The sequence below is a fragment of the Dermacentor andersoni genome, chromosome 3, assembly GCF_023375885.2.
Source record: "Dermacentor andersoni chromosome 3, qqDerAnde1_hic_scaffold, whole genome shotgun sequence".
NCBI classification, from domain to species: Eukaryota; Metazoa; Arthropoda; class Arachnida; order Ixodida; family Ixodidae; genus Dermacentor; species Dermacentor andersoni.
The window spans coordinates 94,512,159-94,530,215 of NC_092816.1; the positions used below are offsets into that span (position 1 = coordinate 94,512,159).

An 18,057-nucleotide genomic window follows, 5' to 3' on the forward strand; every position below is an offset into this window, starting at 1 on the left:
ATCAAACAAGTACACAAACATGGCGTGCAAACACACACACACACACTCATGCACACTTTCTTTTTAGGCTAAGTGCTCCCCACACATGATGCACAGGCAACCGTGACCTGAAGACGCTCCACGCTTGCACAGGGACATGAAAAAGCCATGCTATTCCTCTACAAGGAGGAGGACGTCACTTGGAAGGTGAAAGTAACAGAGGCGAGTGAGAAGAGTATCAAGCATGCTCTTTACTAGTCCCCAAGGAGAAACCTGGGGTAGGCTTGGGGTGCCGATGAATGTCTGCCGTCACCGGTGACTACACTTGCCCAGAGCAAGCGACAAATGGTCAGGCATTGCGTCACATGAAATTTGCCCCAAAGCCTCTTGCATTTGCGGTGGTCCCTGACAAATTTCACTGAATACCGAGAGCCAGATGGTCCGAGCTCCTGCATCTTTCTTCAAAATGCCGCAATATCTTTCTTCAGTTATGCAAACCAGACCAAACAAAGACCTCCTCAAAGGGTCCAAGTAGGGCAAAACAGGATCGGAAAAAAAAAAGAAGTATAAGGAATCCTGCAATCAAGTGAACACCCTGGCTAAAAGCAGAGGAAAAATAACGCAGTATGGCTATATAAGAGAAAACTGAAGTGTGAAGCTAAAAAAATAGAAAAGAAAACTTGCTGATCGTTTTCCCTCTTTCCAGCAGGTGCCACTGAGGAGAAAAAAAAAAGTGACTCCATTCACAGCCTTGACAATGGCTCTATCCGCAAGGACCTTTCTGTACCTTTCTCAAAGCTGGACGCATTCGTGGCTGACACATGACAGCCGCAAGCTTCTCACGGAGTGCTTGCGGGCGAGTCGCTCAGTAGACGGTCGACCACCAACCAAAATGCTCCCGACGCATCGACTTGCACCCTTAGGCCAAGAAGCCTCCCCATCAACACTAATCCCGTGCATGTGTGTGAGAGAGTGACAGACAGTCGACAGCAGCCAATCCGCACTGGTGTCGAGAGTGTCGCGCAGCTGGTTGGCTCAGCAGTGGTGCTGCCACTGGGGGACCCGAGGGAGCAGTGCCGCCGTTGTAGACGGGCGGTGATGGTGGTGACAGAGGTGATCGCAGTGGTGAATGATGTGTCGGTGAAGCTGCTGTGGCAACTGCAGCCTTTGGGCCCCCAAGGCTGGCAACAGCAAGGGTCACGGGTGGTGCAGGGGAGGGGGCCCGTGTCACTCCCATTGGTGGGGCGACGGAGGCAGCTCCGAAGGGTGCGCCACCGTCGAACTGCGCCAGCAAGGACACAAGCTATCAGGCTTGATGTCGTCATTAAAAGACACTGAAGTAAAGCACCACATTAGCATAGAACCGCATGACACCCTTCAGTTGCTCCCTCTGTAGCTGTTTCATGGTACTACCATCAAAATCAGCCTAGTTTTTATCAACTGTAGGATTAAGGCCTCTCCCAGCGATCTCCATTTATCCTAGTCTTGTGTAGGTTGATTCTATTCTATGCCTGCAAATTTACTCATTTCATCACACCACCTAGTTCTCTGCCGTCCTTGAGTGTATTTCCCTACCCTCGGCACCCCTTCTGTAACTCTTAACAGACTCTGCCCCATGCATTACATGGCCTGCCCAACTCCATTTATTTCTCTCAATGTTGGCAAGAATATTGGCTACTTCCGCTGCCTTCCTGCCTCTTAATGTTGTGCCTTGCTGGATTTGGGAGTCGTGGTCACAGAGGTTGGTGTCACACTGAGGGTGGTGCCCTAGCTTACACCACTGGAGTCTCGTAACGGGTAGCTGGCCTACGCTACCGGGGCGGCACGCACCCCGGTAGCGTCGTGGAAGGTACGGACCCATGTTATCTGTATTTTTCATGATGAGTCACTTTTTCTTGAGATGCGAGGTCAGGAGGTTGGAAGAAGTGAACACGGGGTTTATTTACATTGGTAGGGCAAACTTGTTTACAGCAGAAGTCATACTCATACTGGCAGCAGCCAGCGAGACCAGTACATCGTAGCACACAGCTACATCGATCTCGAAGCATAAGCTTCGAGAGTGATGTAGCTGCATGCTACAATGAACCAATTCATTGGTTTGTATCGACGCAGCACACCAGCTCTGAGGAGGAGAAGGTTGACAAAAAGCACACGTGTTGCCCCCAAGCTGATCCTGGAAAGGGAGAAACAAGCACAGTGGACAGTGTTTCGCTGATGACCGGGTAGGGGTCAATGATTCAAGCTCGCCAGAAGGTAAAGCCATCAAGGTCGTGGCGTCTCTCGCCAAAGTTCTGGGAAATGCTCCATCGTCTCGTTCTCACGCTGAATCCCACCAATTTGCCGACACTGTCAGCATGTCAGTGTCTACGTTGACTCGGTGGAATGTTGTTTGACGTTGGTACAACAATGATGCCGGCCTCCGCTCTTCAGCGAATACACCAAACAACAGCTTATCATTTCTTGCTCCTTCACTTGTGCACACCTTGGCTTCTCCTCAAGCTTTGTTGTTAACCACCAAGCTTATGCTGCATATGTTAGCACCAGCAGAATGCAATAATTATACCACAGAATGAGACATCTCATTCAATGGCAGCAACAATATCGGTATAGCCTGTTAAGCATTTTTAATAGTAGTGTCTCTTACCTAGCAAAGCTCTTGAAAGCAGTCGAAAGAGGGTTGATGCAGAGTGGGACCCGGTTTGAAGTGGCACACCTTTCCAGAATGAACTTGTGGAGTTTTTCTGCACGGATAATAAAAAGCAGCCATGAGTTTTCTTAATTGCTCTCATTACTTGTCACAAACGCAGCCTAACCACACTTGGCAGCAACATGGTGTAAGATTCAGCATGTGAACTGAATGCATATATTCAGCGTGACTGCCTTGCCAGGACATTTGTGAGCAACAAAAGCAACATATTCTACTAGGTAAGTGCTAGCCACACATAACTGAACAAGCTGTAATGCAAATGCTGTAATGTAATGTAATGCTTTGCAATGTAATGCAAAGCATCAATACAAATTACCAAAAAGAAAAACTGGCGGCACTTCCGTCATTTGCAGGTGACTGGCGACGTCCATGCAATCAGCAATCTATTTTATGATGAATGTGTAACTGCTGTAAATATAGCACTGGTTATGTGGTTATTACCAGTGGCATGTGCCACTGGTAATGACACATAACCAGTAACCTCATTACCAGTACTGTACTTGCGGACAACCTTTTTTGCTATGAAGCAAGCAACAAAGCCTGTGGTGGAGCCCAGAAGCAGCCATACGACCTCAGCATCGGTTGGGACTTGAACGCGCAATCGACGCTGCAGTCACCTTGCTCACTCTCATTTGTATGTGCCGATGGTCGCGATTTCCAGATGGGTTTGCTTGGCTTCAGTGTAGACACTGCAAACACCTATTTTGCGTGCTTCGACAGTCTTCTGATGCTGAAGTTGGTCAACAGCCTCTCAGTGGAGTTGACTGGCTGGACAGCAAACGACAAACACTCACCAGAAGACATGGGCGACTTTTTGTGTTTGAGGAATGCGTAAAACATGCGGCGGCCTTGGGTGTGTGAAAAGTTGAAAGGGCAAACTAAAAATACAATAAAATATTAGTAGTAGACCGGTGAACGTTAGGTATTGTTTCAAATTAGGTGCTGTAAAAAAGAGAGAGAGAGAGATTGTTTTCTACTTCTAGGGGCAGGACCGCCCAAAGTCATTTTGGAGCTACCGTATTTACACGATAAGTAGACCTCTTTTTTAAAATTTGAAAATCTGAAGCGGGGAAGGGAGGGGGGGGGGGAACGTACAATCGAAACTAAAACGTGGCACCGCAAAAAAAAAAGAGACCAAACAGATATCAGGAGAGCTAAAACGTAGTTCCAATTTTATGTTTGCTCTACGGCCCCACCCGTAGCTTTCCGCTATCCCACGCGTTTGTTCGCTTTTCGGAAGGGTTTTTCAACATTTTTGAGAGTTTTACAGTGCACACAGCACTCATGTGGGGGTGTCTATAGTTCATGGAAGAGCCGCTGTTCCATTTGTGGCGGCACCCTCAGAACAGCAGGGCTTGCGGGGAGTATCGATAGTTCATGAAACTTCATGGATGGAGTTTCTCTTTCCCTGTAGCTCTTTAGTTTCACACGTTTGATTTTACTGCTGGCCACGTGCTACTTCCGTGCTTGCTCAGTCGTCATGAGTGCTCCGAGTCCACTAAACCTTCGGTGCTCGTTCACAGCGGCGTTGAAGAGGGCTGCCATCCTTTACGCTGAAGAAACAAATAACTGCGCAGCGGGCCGCAAGTTTGATGTTTCTTAATTTAATGGGTGGCGCGAGAGTGGCGACGGCAGCGAAGCAAAATTTTCGCCTGTGACGGCTAGCGAAGAGGTTTCCGCGGGCTGAAGTCGGGACGCTTTCCGGAGCTGTAGGCCAAGCTTGCGGTGTACGTCGCTGAAGTGCGTGATCGGTCCCTGCCAGTGACGTGCGACATGGTCATGAGACAAGCCTGGATCTTTGCCTTTTAAGGACCTGCTCCGCCGTGAGTACGAGTGGCTGGCGGTAGAAGACCGCGAACTTACGCCAACCGGACATGTCAAAAGAGCCACCCAGACGGCTCTGTGTTGTTGGGTGTTTTAGGCGTGGACTTGTGTATGTATGCAAATGCGGAATCTCGCTGGACGGTGATGTGCTTCGTGACCGTAACAGCAATGACGATGGCAGCACTAGTGAGCAGTAGTAGTCCAGTGACCATGCCAGCTACTAATAAATTTTCGTTACGGAATGCACCGGCGGGTGTGTTCTTTTTTTTTTTTTCCCCTGTCACATGTGATATGGGGGGGTCGACTTATATTCGAGTCGACCTACAATCATGTAAATACGGTAGTAAAATTGCGTTTTGGAGCAATTTGGAGCAGACAAAATTTCATTTTGGAGCAGGCCAATCTGAACTTTGGTGGAATAATGGAATATGGCAGCGCACTTCGAAACCACGACGAAACAGAATAAAGCACTGTACTGCAACTGCCTTAAGCAATGTCTTAAGCTGAATTTTGAAGCAGATTTATACAGTCTACACTCGTATTTCAGGCTTGGTTAGCTCTACCTATTTTATTAATGCAATGAAGTTCGCTTTTAACGGACCACACTAGGACAGGCTATCGGCTACAGTGGATGAAATTAGCGGCAATTTTTTTCAAAATCGGGCGTATAAAACCGGCTTTGGGCGTGTCGACACTTTGCGTTGTTTTGCGCCCCGGGTAGGGAGCACAGCGCCGCTCAACCCGCTCACCTCAATTCAGCCGCCCTGGTCGTTCCAACCGCAGTGACAACAGCCGGGAGTGGCTGCGTGCGTGCCGGCCACTTGCCAGACGCGCCGAAAAGTCCAGTGTTTATAAGTGTGAAAATTACGAGAAGCCGTGCGAGAGGCGCCATTGCGCGTTGTGCGAAATATGAGTGACTGCACTCTTTTTTTCGGGGAACGAATTCGATCGCCGTTTGCGGCCACTGCCAGAACACACATGCCGAAGCCGTTCTGGCGCAGCGTGGCGGAGGAATTTGCGTTTGCATCAAAATGGTGAATAGGCACAGGAGTCCCACCCCTGCAAATGTGAACAAAACTATGAGACTACTTCCAGCAGCGGTGAAAGAGGCATGCTTTGGTTACGCAGTCTTTGCTTCATGGCCAAGAACAGTTGTCTGCAAGCAGTACAGGTACGTGCCCTCCTTTGGCCCTGCCGTTGCTGTGCATGACTGCCGCGTGCGGACACCTTCTCTTGGGAGGTGATCCGTGGAGGGTGCAAAGTTTGGGTGAGCCAAAGTGCCTGATTGCTTCATGTACTTCATGTCTTTGCCTAGTGTTGAAGGTCGCATAATTTCAAGTTACGGAGAGGTGTTGAAGCAAGAGGCAGCATAATTCGTTTGCCCCCAGGGGCCAGCACTCTTCATAATGCTTGTGTTGTAGGCGTGCAAGTGTTCGCAGTCGTCAGATCTGTTAATGTTTGCGCACATGTAACCCCATGCTGCAACAGCAAACTGCAGCTTTGTTATTGTGACTGCAATCATCACCCACTCAAGCAATAGTGACACTTGTGCTGCTCAACTCAGTTTTATACATATTGTCAACAAGGAACTAAGGACAAGGGCAACTCTTAACCCATCTGAAGTGCTTTGAATATGTTCAATATTCACTAATGTGACCCCTAATTTCATCAATGCTCATTGCCTTTAGCCTATCACACCTCTACCAATACCAAACGTCACCTCTATCCCAATATCACCAACTGTGGTTTGTTCAAGCCACATTGCTGTTCTCTGAACATGATGCCTTTCGTTCTCATGAATAGTGGCTGTTTCACTAACAATGACAATCACTGCCCGCTCACCTTTCACTTGGTGCACAGAGAGAAGTTCTGTCTCGAAAGAGTCGTCGAAGGCATGCGGCGCAACAGGTTCAAAGTCAGCCACATAGTGGCGACCCGCCGGCGTGCTCTGGCAGCAGCGGCACATGCACGAGTGGTATCGCAGCCGCCCTTCCTCCAGGTATGGGTGCGACAGGGCGTCTGCACAGCTGATGCGCTTGTCCTGCATTGACATGATCATCATGGGGTTATGGCTTGTCTGTAAACGTATTGCCATTTACAGAATACCTCGTTACCAGAGATCTAGGCAGTGCCGTCTTGTGGAGCTAAGTTAGACCAGCTATATTGAACTTAACTGCTGCTGTATGACATTGGCATGCAGTCCTTATTAATTTTTCTTGAATAGCATTATTACTATGACAAAAACACTTCTAACATGGTTGGACAAAGCTTGCACCACGTGTTGCCACTTGTGCCATTACTTCCGTCCACATCCCCAGTAACCTGGTATGCCGCGAAGAGTAGCACAAACATGGACAAGTTGAAACTCTCTATGCTCTAGCTCGGTGGGAGGCTTCTCAGGTCAAAAAATTTGTACTGTAATGTACAGTGCTGACTATATACATTGCTGTATTTCTGATGAAGAGAGGCTGGATTACTCTACCAATGACTGTTCGCACTTTTTTCAAGGTACAGTGAAACCTCATTAAATCGTAGTTGGCCAGAGCTCGGAAAAAGTACGTACTGAACGGTAGTACTGCTTAACCGAAATAACATGAGATCGCCCACTTACCTGTCAAAAACGGAACTTGGAGAGAGTGCAATGAAAGGGCAAAAACATAAGAGTATTTATTCCACGACCTCCTCTATAAAACTCATAGAGGAAGTCGTGATTTACTCATTTCGGGTGACTACAGTCTTGTTATTTTCGTTTGATGCCGCAGCGGCCTAGCAGCAACGACAGTGGCCTCAAACTTGCTGAATCTGCCAGCCAGCTTTTCAGCCAGCCAGCTTTTCAGCCAGCCCCCTTTTCTTGGCAAACACTCGCATGGCAGATTCCTCGTTGGCATTGTATATTCTCCGTGCACAGGCGTGGTAGCACTGCAGATGTTGCGGGGTGCCTTTTGCATGGTAGGATGCTGTTCTCATCACGACGATTGCATTTATGCAGCTGATGTAATGCGCAGCTTCTGCCACTGTCCGGCCTGAATCGCCTGTGCTATACCTTTCTGTGTCGTCCTCATCACTGTCGTTAGGTGACACTTCGGCAACGATGGCGAAAAGTCGAACCTCGTAGCCGACATCTTTTCGTGGTCGCAGCAGCGCTGCCGAGCAACTTCTTCGCATTTCAAATGCCACACACTGTAGTCAATGGTAGATCCCCATCGCCAGCGCCGACTTCTTCGTGCCACGTTCGATAGCATTAACGATGTCCAATTTTATTCTATGCTGAGCACCCTGTGTTTTTTATCCGAGCTTCGGCATGATGTCAGTCCTTGCTGGTGCGGTTTATGCGGATATAAAACGGATTTGAATTTACTACTTTTAAAATGATACTATTGTTTAAGCAGGTACAGTTTAACGAGGTTTTACTGTACTTACTGTACTTACTGTCCCACAGTGAAATGAGACACAAGCAATGTGAGGTGACAGACATAAGTGCTTTCGTAACTACAGAGCACTAAGCATAATTGATTTCTTCACAACATTTCGAATGGTATGCTCATTCTTCTTATCTTTAAAACATGCAACACTGCATCTCAGCCAACAGCAAGAGTCCCTTATACGGGTATTGCATGGTATACTTTTGATTGCAATTGGCTTCTTTAGGCAAGTTGAAGGAGGGAACCAGTCATGGTTGAGAAATTCGATCCCAATCAGGCTCGATCCTGATTGGAAGTGCACTGTGTGACACTGGTATTAGTAGCCCGATCGACAGGCATTACTTGCAAATTACCTTTTTCTCTTTTATGACTGGCCTGCCCACAGAAATGACAGCTTAACACAGAGACACTTGTTATTACTGAAGCAATAAGCATGCAGAAATGCACTTGTGGTCTCACTATGTGCCGTACAAACCACAGCACTGTGTTGCAATTGGGTTGCTCTAGTTGTTGTCTGTGCTGATCTCTCTTCAGCTGGAAATGTATGCTATATAACAATGTACGCTCCAAGACAGCTCCTGTCACTCCATTCACATCAGTGATAAAACATGTTAAGTATGCTGAAAAATGGCCAAGGCTTTCCCCTCTCACGAGTTCAAGATCGCCAACTATACGCAGATATTTTTCTTGTGGGACTTGTGATATTGTGCCTATGTGGGACTGTGCTTGGAGTCCCATGTCGTGACCCAAAGCACAAGCTGTCTTTCCCATCAACTTTCCTTTAGTTACCCAAAATGAAGGTACTATCACATTAAAATGGCATTCCTTCATGCTATAGTGACCAACATTGTCAAAAATTTTGTTCTGGCCAGGCATAGTCCTGTAATTTGTGTAATATCAAGTGCAGCCACATTCCATCCCCACTGGAATGTTGATAAAGCAGCTCGGCATGCAATCTGCAACCTTAAATTCTGAGGTTCTACATGCCAAAACCACGGTCTGATTACGAGGCACACCATAGTGGAAGGCTCTGGAAATTCTGACCAGCTTTCTTTAACATGCACCCACTGCACAGTACACGAGTGTTTTTACATTCAACTCCCATCGCAATGTGGCCACTACGGCCAGGTTTGCACCTGCCACCTTGAGAAACCACCACTAGGTGGTTTCTCCTTACATTATATTAGCCAGAGACAGAAAGGAAGGCAGGACGTACAGGGTTGAAGACAAGCATCTGGCAGAGCAGGTGGACTGCCTCGTGGGTTGCTTGTGGAGAGAGGGTGTAGAGAGCCGCCAAGGAGGGCGGCTTGGTGGGACGCCTCAGCAGGTGGGCACGCGCACCCTCACAACCGTGCTTCATGTCCTCCAACAGGGGAGTGCCCAGCAGCTCCGTGATCAGCTCCAGCTGTGCACAAACCCATAGTAATACTGTGAGCCACTGAGGACAACTGTTGCAGAAGCCTTGAATACTTTGAAAAGGACACTAAAGGCAGGTACCGAATCAAGCTAAAGTGACAGATTTGTGCTTGAAGGTGTTCAAAGCATCACTTTTTTCAGAGGACAGTGCTTTCATACGTGAGAAAATGACAGATGCAGATCAGAACTGCTGCTGCCAATGAAAAAATCTGGTATCAAACTCCCATGATATACTACTTTGCGAAAATGCTTTGTTGCAGTTATTTGTTATGAACGTTCATAATTAAACACTCAATTTCTGATGATTCAATCTTTGCCTTCAGTGTCTCAGTAAAGAAGGGTGGAAAGTCTCCGAAAGTTACAAAGATGCGAAATCGGTTGCAAATGGCCTCAAAGGAGAAGAGAATAACGTGGCTTCACGGTGATTTGCTGGCACTAAAAACGACCACGACACCTGTAGCTTAACTGCAGCAGCTAGTGAGACTGACCACGAGCAGTCACTCACTTGCTGGATGGGAGTCTGCGCTTGGAACAGGATGCGCCGTCCCAACAGCTCGGCAAAGATGCAGCCCACGGACCAGATGTCAACGGCCGAACCATAGTGACGTGCTCCCATGAGGAGCTCTGGGGCACGATAGTACTGAGTCACAACTTCTTGCGTCATGTGCCGCTGTTCATCCCGCTCCTCCAGACGGGCCAGCCCAAAGTCGCAGATCTGGATAATTGGGCAAGGAAGCAAGGTATACAGCAGCAACATCGGCACAGCATGTGTAACACACTTAAACGACTAACAAAAATTGGGCCCTCGTTTTCCTTTCTTCTCATTAATTACACAGCGGTGCCTCAAATCCGGCACCATTGATGCCTTCAGGTAGCATGTGTGGGCTTATTAACCAGCTGCTTTCACCAAAAAAAAAAAAAGATCACGTACATGTGAAGCCTGCGACAAAAAAAAGGGATGTTCCACATCCACTGTCAAAGGCCGTGAGGTGTGGCACTAGCTAACACTCTCAGGTTTAGTTCTAGTAGATGAACATAAATACCCTAAAAATTGGATGGGAAAAAGGCGTCACGGCAGCTCAATTGGCAAGAGCACTGTACGCGTAATGCGAAGACATGGGTTCATGCCCCACCTGCGGCCAGTTGTCTTTTCATTCACTGTCGTTTCCATTAATTTATTTCTTTAATTCAAATAATAAGTACATGTCAATTCCCCCTATGCTGCCCTTGGCGTCTTTGTTTGTTAGCTACTTACGATATGACTAATAAAAATTGGGCCCTCGGTTTGCTTTCTTCTAGTTCACATCTTAAATTGAAATTCAACATTGGCAGTTCTTAACTCCCCTTTGTTGAAGTTCAAACAAGCCTGTGAATGTTAGTTGGCTCTGTGTTACAATGCTGTTTTACAGCAACTGAACTTGTGCGGAACTATCAGTCATTCTAAATCTGCTTTCCCTATCAAATTAATACACCTCCTGCAGCCAAGGAGTGTTCTAACAAAGGCATTTGCACAACATGTCACACCTTCTGCAGCCAGAAGATGTTCCAAGAAAAGCTTCCACAGACCAGTAAATAATATAGTTTACAAGGACACTGTACAGCCCAAAAATGTGCAACCTATCACTCAGAACTTTCTTTTTTGTAGGGCGTATATGTTAGAATTCATCAAGCACAGTCGGAGTACAAGGAATTGCTTCTGTACCAACACACCTCCGGCCCTGCTTTGACAAATGATCTTCTGCTGACCAAATTCACAGTAGCTTGAAACAAAAAGAATTCTGCAATGAAACTGATTTAGAAGCAGAAGCCAGATGATCGTGTTGTAAAAATAGTTTGTTCATTATAAAATTCTGTCATGCGTGTGAGTATAGTACATAGAACATACACAGTTTGCACTTAACTGTCATCACCTGCATAGTCTTGAAATAATGGCGGAAGAAAATAGCAAAGGCATAACAGACTTACCTTAAGAACACAATTGCTGTTAACCAAGAGGTTGCCAGGCTTGATGTCCCTGTGAAGTATCCTTGAGGAGTGTAAATACTTGAGGCCTGGGGAATGAGTAGATTGATAAGCCACTGCCACGAAATTGGTGTGGGGGCAACCAACGCAAAGGGATCGTGACACTTACCTCTCAATATTTGGTAAAGAAAAACTTTCAAGTGATCTGAAGTAAGTGGCTGTGGAGAAACTATGATCTTGTGCAGATCGCTTTGCATCAGTTCTGTTGTGACATATCTGTGCAGCAATGGTCAAGGAACCTTTTGCGGAGAGTGAAGTATGACAGATGAGCATAAATGCCTTCTGCTGTCACATCTGCTGCCACTGCAACAAACTGATCCCTGCGTGCAAACACAGCCACGAAAATGCAGTTGTGGTGTTTGTGCCCTGCCTTTCAGTTGCATGAATCTTTACGAACTTGCTCAACTTTTGGTAACTTTTAATAATTCCTGACATCGCATGACTGCCACGGAATGAAGAGAAAATGTCTAAGGATGCAATTGAGGTAGTGTAGTGTATTTAAGGTTTGCCATTCTTCGTGGACTTTGCTATGCACTCTTGAACACACGCATCCACTAATACAATAGCTGTACAAGAAAAGGTACATTAAAACCACTGCGAACTTGATCAATGCACCACGGTGGGATCACTGTTATGCAAGCAGTAAAGTTATACAATCGCAACAAATTGAAAAAAAGGATACATTTCTTGAAAGAAATCTAAGTGTGGAGGCTGTAGGATATCCAGCGCTGACAAGACCTGCAAGGAGCAGATATTTTTCATAAACCAGAAGGGTAATGGTTCCAACTAGCCAGGTGCAAACTATGTGCGCCATGCTTTTTACTAATTGCGGTGAAATTCGGCAATGTTTTATTCAGGTACACATGCAGCCACACTTAAACATTCACAGCCTTCTAGTTAGAGCACGAGCACATGGATGAGTGAGTGTACCGATCTCTGGCACCTGGTGCCCACCCAGCATTGCTGCCCTTTGCAAATATTTTTGCCATACCCTGACATACTTTGGCAACATTCAGCGGAATCTTATTCAAGTACAAGCTCTTGTACCCACATGTGCATTCGAATCCACACACACTCACCTGCACACACTCCTGTTTGCACTCACGAACTACAGCTTTGCAATGGGTACCAGACACTGGTAAGTGAGTGCACCCAATTTAAGGCCTTTAACATCCATTTTTACAGCAATACATGCACACTCGGGAGTTACTCGTGTTCACACTTTACGAGGGGAATAAAAAAAAACACTTTTAGTGCCAGTGTTTCAGAGTTGCAAACACAAAAGAGTAGCCTGCACTTAAAACGGCCAAGCATTCACTATGGCACTGCTTCTTGTCAACATACTGGTGGAAAAGTCTCAACATTCTCTCGGGTGAAGCTGAAGCAGGACCACCGGGCAAATTGGCATGCAAGCCGACTCGACTTCATTGACTTAGCACAACACCCACTGCAGAGCTGCTTGCTAGCCACAGTATTAATGCCTCAGTCTTTTTCATGGATTCTATGATACCATAACTGCAAGAATTCATGCATTTCTACCTTTCATCTTTCCTCTGTACATGCACAACCCACACACGCTATTTCTCCTCCAGGGCCACTTGGAACAGGACTTACATTTTCATGCTTGAAGAAGCAGAGCATCTTGATCTCACGATAGACTCTCTTGCTGGAGACCAGGTTTTGGAAAACATTGGGCATCTTTTTGAGGGCCACTCGCTTGCCATCTCGGGGGTCTGTGACTGACCTGCAAAGTGAGCAGAACAAAGAGGTAAAGCAGGTTAATGCTAAGCCAGGTGGCAGCAATTACAATGGGATATATTTAGAGTTATTCATTTTCTGGATTGATATTTCATGAAATGCCGGGGGGGGGGGGGGGGAAATTGGGGCACTATCTTTAAAGAGGAAAACCAGGGACAAATCTAGGTATTTGTTGTCTTGCAGCAGAAAGTTCAGGATTTTTCTGGCAGCTGCCACAAATGTTAAACACTGGCAGTGGTCTTCTTTGGGACACAAACATTCTATTTAAACAAGCGAAATCACTGACAGGAACACGTAATCAAAAAGAGAGCTGCCAGAAATCACGTGACAAACTTATCTATACATGTTTCTGTTGACATGCAAGCATTATTATTACTTTCAAAAGAAACCACATGAATACAAAAAAATTGATAAGTGTTTGGCAACCCCTTCTTTACTTTGTTCTTTGCATTTTCTAAACAAAGGAAAAAGTACAAGTAGCAGTGCATGCAAACCCGGTGTGCAAGAGCTGCAATGCTTTTCCTTATGTTAAAAGCCCTTGTTCATGTACATTATGATACATATTTTGAGCATTTCTGTATCAATTCCTAGACCTGCCAGGTCTTTTGACTTGTCTGTTGTAGTCCTGTTTTACTGGTTCCTACCATATGTCCTTGCAAAAATATTAATAGAATATAAACCAGCCATATCAGCCAACCTTCTTTGAACATAACATAGTTGGGTAAGCTTGTTTGGGGCAAGAAAATCAATAATTCTTACATTTTACCCAAAACCAAGAAACCATAGACATATCCAAACCAGAAGTTTTAGAAGCAGTGTCAGAATCATACATTTAACTGCACTTAAAGCAAATGGATGATCCATGCCTACGCAACAGTAGTGCAATACTTACTTATTGCACTTGTTAACACTTCAGCACGTGTGCAATAAAAAAAGCGCCACAGGCAAACTAATTCCTGCTGTACGGAACATTTTCGTTGACACTCGTTCAGCTGCTGCACAAATATGACGTCTAAGGATCAAACAACAAATATAAACGTATAAATACGGAAAATGCCCACAAATCATGTGCCTTATCGCAACAGCAGTGCATGGTGTAATTCTGCCTGCGCCTCCAACATCATACGGCCCCAATAGGAAGTTTTCACCAGGAAGTTCCTGGCACAGTGTAGTGCGACCCACATTTGCCACAGGCCAGCTTGCAATGCAGGTCCTGTCCGGATAAGGGAGGGAGGGGGGCCTCCCGCAAGGACGGAACAGCGAAGAACGCGCTGGCGAGCTTAGCAAACGCCCTGCCAAGTCCCACGCCATCTCTCACGCGGTCGCATATTTCAGAGAAACCCACGGTAGCGAGGCATTTCCCCGTCCGGTCCTCCTGGTAGGAGAAGGTGTTGCCAAGACGCTAAGCGGCGCGTCGTTGTGTGCATGTGTGTGTGCGCGTGCGCACGTACAGACGACGTTATGCGCGGCGGCCGGTGGTCGTCGTGCACCGTCAAGCGGGCACCGAGGCACGCACGTAGGCGCGCGCAGGAAGGAGACTTGGGGTCGTAGGCTGCAGCAAGCAGCCGCGGGATCGGCTCGGCCGCACCGCACGCGCAGACAGCCGCCACTGGAGCGACCGAGCCCGCGGCCTTCCAAGCCAGCAGGACGTTGAGCAGCAAAGGAAGCGAGCGAACCGCGCGTTGTGGCGGAGAGGAGGAGGAAGCAGCAGCAAACCGCAAAGGACTCGGCAGACACGCCAGGCATCACCGGCAGCAGAACGCCCCGCGAATAAAAGATTGCGTATACAACCTACGTAAGCAGCGCCGCGAGGCACGGCACAGGTAAGGCAAGGGTTGGCGGGCGTTCCAGGGGGCGAGAGGGGAGTGGGCAGGGGGGGGGGGGGGGGACGTGAGGCGGTGGTTGCGGGCGCGCGGCAAAATCTGTGACCCAGAGACGGAGTGGAAAATGTGGGTCAAGGGGCTTTCTCCCACTTTGTGGGTCAGCGGGACGAGCTCGCTTGCCGGTCCCTCGCGCGGCGTGCTGCCGAGCAACGAGTCAACCACGCGCGCGCTCCGGGCGCCAGCGGCTGCTGCTGCTTGGCCAGGGATGATCGCATCCCTCGCGCGCGGGCTGCCTTGACGAGACGCGCGGCGTGCGCGCCCGTCACACGCGCACGCAGGGGGAGGCCCGCCGAGCTCGCGGCGGACGCACGCGGAAGTTGGCGCGCTGCCGTCCCCGCTCGTCGATCCTCGCGCGAGGCACGGAGACGGAGCACGGCAACGCAGGCGAGCTGTGGTTCGGATAAGAAATAGCCCGGGCGGAGCAGCGCCCGGCCCGACGCCGGGTAGGAAGTATGTGGGGGTGAAATAAAGGACCGCGCGAGAGAGACCTGGAAAAACCGGAAGACCGGGCAATATGGGCCACGACCACCACCAACCGGTGGCTACGCGAAACGCGGGGCTTCCAGCTGGGAACCTCCATAATATCTGAACGACAGCGTCGAAGGATATAAAGTCGACCCGCAGACCGGCTTTGCATACAGATTGATCAGAAGACAGAACGGACATTTAGTGGGGTGGCAGCCCACGCATACGCGCAGGGGGCTCGTCGGGTGGTCGCTGATTGGCCGCAGAAAGAAACAGTGTAGCTCGCCGCTAGTGCGAACGATGATGATAAAGCGACGCTGCGCACCGCTTCCACACCGCAGACAGGACCGGTGCTACCGAAGAAAGGGTGTCCTTCGCGGAGCGCCGGCACGGTGTTTTCGAAGATCGAGCGGTGTGCACGGTAGGGGATTCAAGCGCTACCAGAGCGACTTCGGAGGCAGGCTGAACGGTGCGTATAAAACGGCTGCTTCGCAACCCAAATACCAATCAGGACATGTCGCCAGCGGCGGTGCACGCAGGTACCGAAGGACCAAAGGAAAGAGGGAGAGAGAGAGAATGACGAGCAGGCGTCCTGCTCTACTCCGCTCTAGCAACGCGACTCAGAAGACTCGAACCTGTCACCGCACCAATCAGCGGCAACCGTCACCAATCATTCATTCATCGAGCCGCCTCCACAAATGAACGCGACACGTTCCAATGCATGCTGGGGGTGGGGGGGAGAGAGAGAGAGAGAGAATTAGTTGCTTATCAGAACCGGCATTTGGGCGAGTTGGGCAAACAGAGACAGGTGCAAGAACGAAAGAAGCAACAAGACAGTCCCTGGTCAACGGGGCCACTGCTCCTTTTCATGCTTGTTCGTATGTATATTCGCGCTTTAAAGTGGTTATGTTTATGATGGAGCAACTGCTGCTACACCAGCAGTTCAGTTCACTATCGAAGGGAGCACAGACTTGCGTAAGAAACAACCCCCCACCCCCTTCTCTTCTTGGTGAAATGCAATGGAGTGCCTCGCCGCAGCGCTGGTGTCGCAAAAAAAAAAATAGAAAAAAAAAGAAAAGCTGCACGCCATGCTGCACCTAAAACCTCCGGGCCCCAGCTAATCCCGCGCGCGCCGACCGAGGCGGCTTGCCATTTGTCCTGCCAGGGCGGTCGCAACGCAGTGGTCGCGGCATAAATCACGAACCGCACGCTCCGTGCACCAACAACAGTGGGAACGCTGCCCTCGACAAGATAAATGAGCGAGGGACAGAGAAGAAAGAGAACGAGAAATCGTCCGCGTCCACCCGTCGCTCCGCTGTTGATCCCCCTCCCTCCTATACCGGCACGGCCGCTCACGAGAAATACTAAATCAGACTTGACAGGTACGGACATCACCTCTTGGAAACTGGCTCGGCGCGTTTCCTCGGAGGAAGAAATTATCGGTTATTAGCGGACAAACGGGTTCGAATTTCGCGTGCCTCTAGCGTGGGTGTGCCCGCGCGTGTATGCGGCGTATAGTTTGTTTTGAGTAATTATTTACAAGCGTTGCCAATCATAATTCTCCGCGTGTTTTTTTCTGAAATCGTAGTTTTTAGCTAGCCGCTTGTGTATCCGCTTTCTCGTTGTAACTGAACAACCAAGGGGTAACCGTTGCAATATCCGACTTTGAACCCTTGTTCGTATATGCTGTCACCAGTATGTAACGGATTGTATCTTGGAACGAATGACAAACGAAAAACTGAAGTAGTCTGAAAGCCTGCGCAGTTCTCCTCGCTCTGCCTCCATTGTTTGTGCAAATCATGCGGAAACGCCACCTCCGAGACTTGTTCCCGCGCGGCCAAGTATCGGAACAAACTCGCAATGACGGGCGCCCGGAATCCTCAATAATTAGGGACCTCGAACTATTCGCGAAACAGTAAACGTGGCGGGTTACAGGCTATTACTGCCTTTCGTCTGGGCTCGAACAACAATGAGCTTGGGCTGGTTGGATGTTTATAGTATTCTTATGTATTACGTCACCAATATACGGCGGAATTCCGATTCCATTGTCGTTTTGAAGTGCATGGTTTCATAAGCTCGCGCTTTCTGCACCGCCCACATCTACAGCTTACATCACACCAGGCGGAACGCTTACGAAAACACTTCGTTCCAAGATCTGTATTCAGGAGGAAGAACTGTTTTGCGTAAGACATTTCCGAACACGTATACTCACTCGAGACAATACGCCCAAACAGCAAACTCGTTTAACAAGCTACAAAGTAGAACAAGCGACGGGGCTTCCTTCCACGGAATATCGGAGGCTCGACTACCACTGTAGCGAGGAATTGCACGCTCGCTGGCATCGCATGGAACGAAGCCAGACAAATGTGAAAAAAAAAAAAAAAAATTAACGTGCTTTCCGCAGAGTCTGGGTATCTAGAATGTGCGCGTGCATGTAGTAGTTGTGTAGCATACATAATACGCGCGCGGTGAAGTCGTATAGACAACGCAAGCCCCACGAGCGGGCTTCCGTCAAACGATGAAAAGCGAGCGAGACGGAATCTTTTTTCGCCGAAACTGGAAGAGAACGAGGCCAGGGAGT

At 48.4% G+C, this 18,057-nt stretch overlaps 1 protein-coding gene across 1 annotated transcript in view; it reads right to left on the reverse strand.

The window, feature by feature from the left end:
- Window positions 1-206: 206 nt before the first annotated feature.
- The window catches only part of LOC126542128 (serine/threonine-protein kinase NLK2-like), a 99,916-nt gene continuing 82,065 nt past the window's right edge, over window positions 207-18,057 (reverse strand). Inside the window, 10 exon segments of the mRNA XM_055076506.2 lie at window positions 207-1,230; window positions 1,233-1,261; window positions 2,624-2,720; window positions 6,353-6,551; window positions 9,149-9,337; window positions 9,854-10,063; window positions 11,314-11,399; window positions 11,480-11,586; window positions 12,053-12,108; window positions 12,985-13,114. Of these exon segments, the coding sequence (XP_054932481.1) occupies window positions 926-1,230; window positions 1,233-1,261; window positions 2,624-2,720; window positions 6,353-6,551; window positions 9,149-9,337; window positions 9,854-10,063; window positions 11,314-11,399; window positions 11,480-11,586; window positions 12,053-12,108; window positions 12,985-13,114 (1,408 nt within the window). The 3' untranslated portion in view covers window positions 207-925.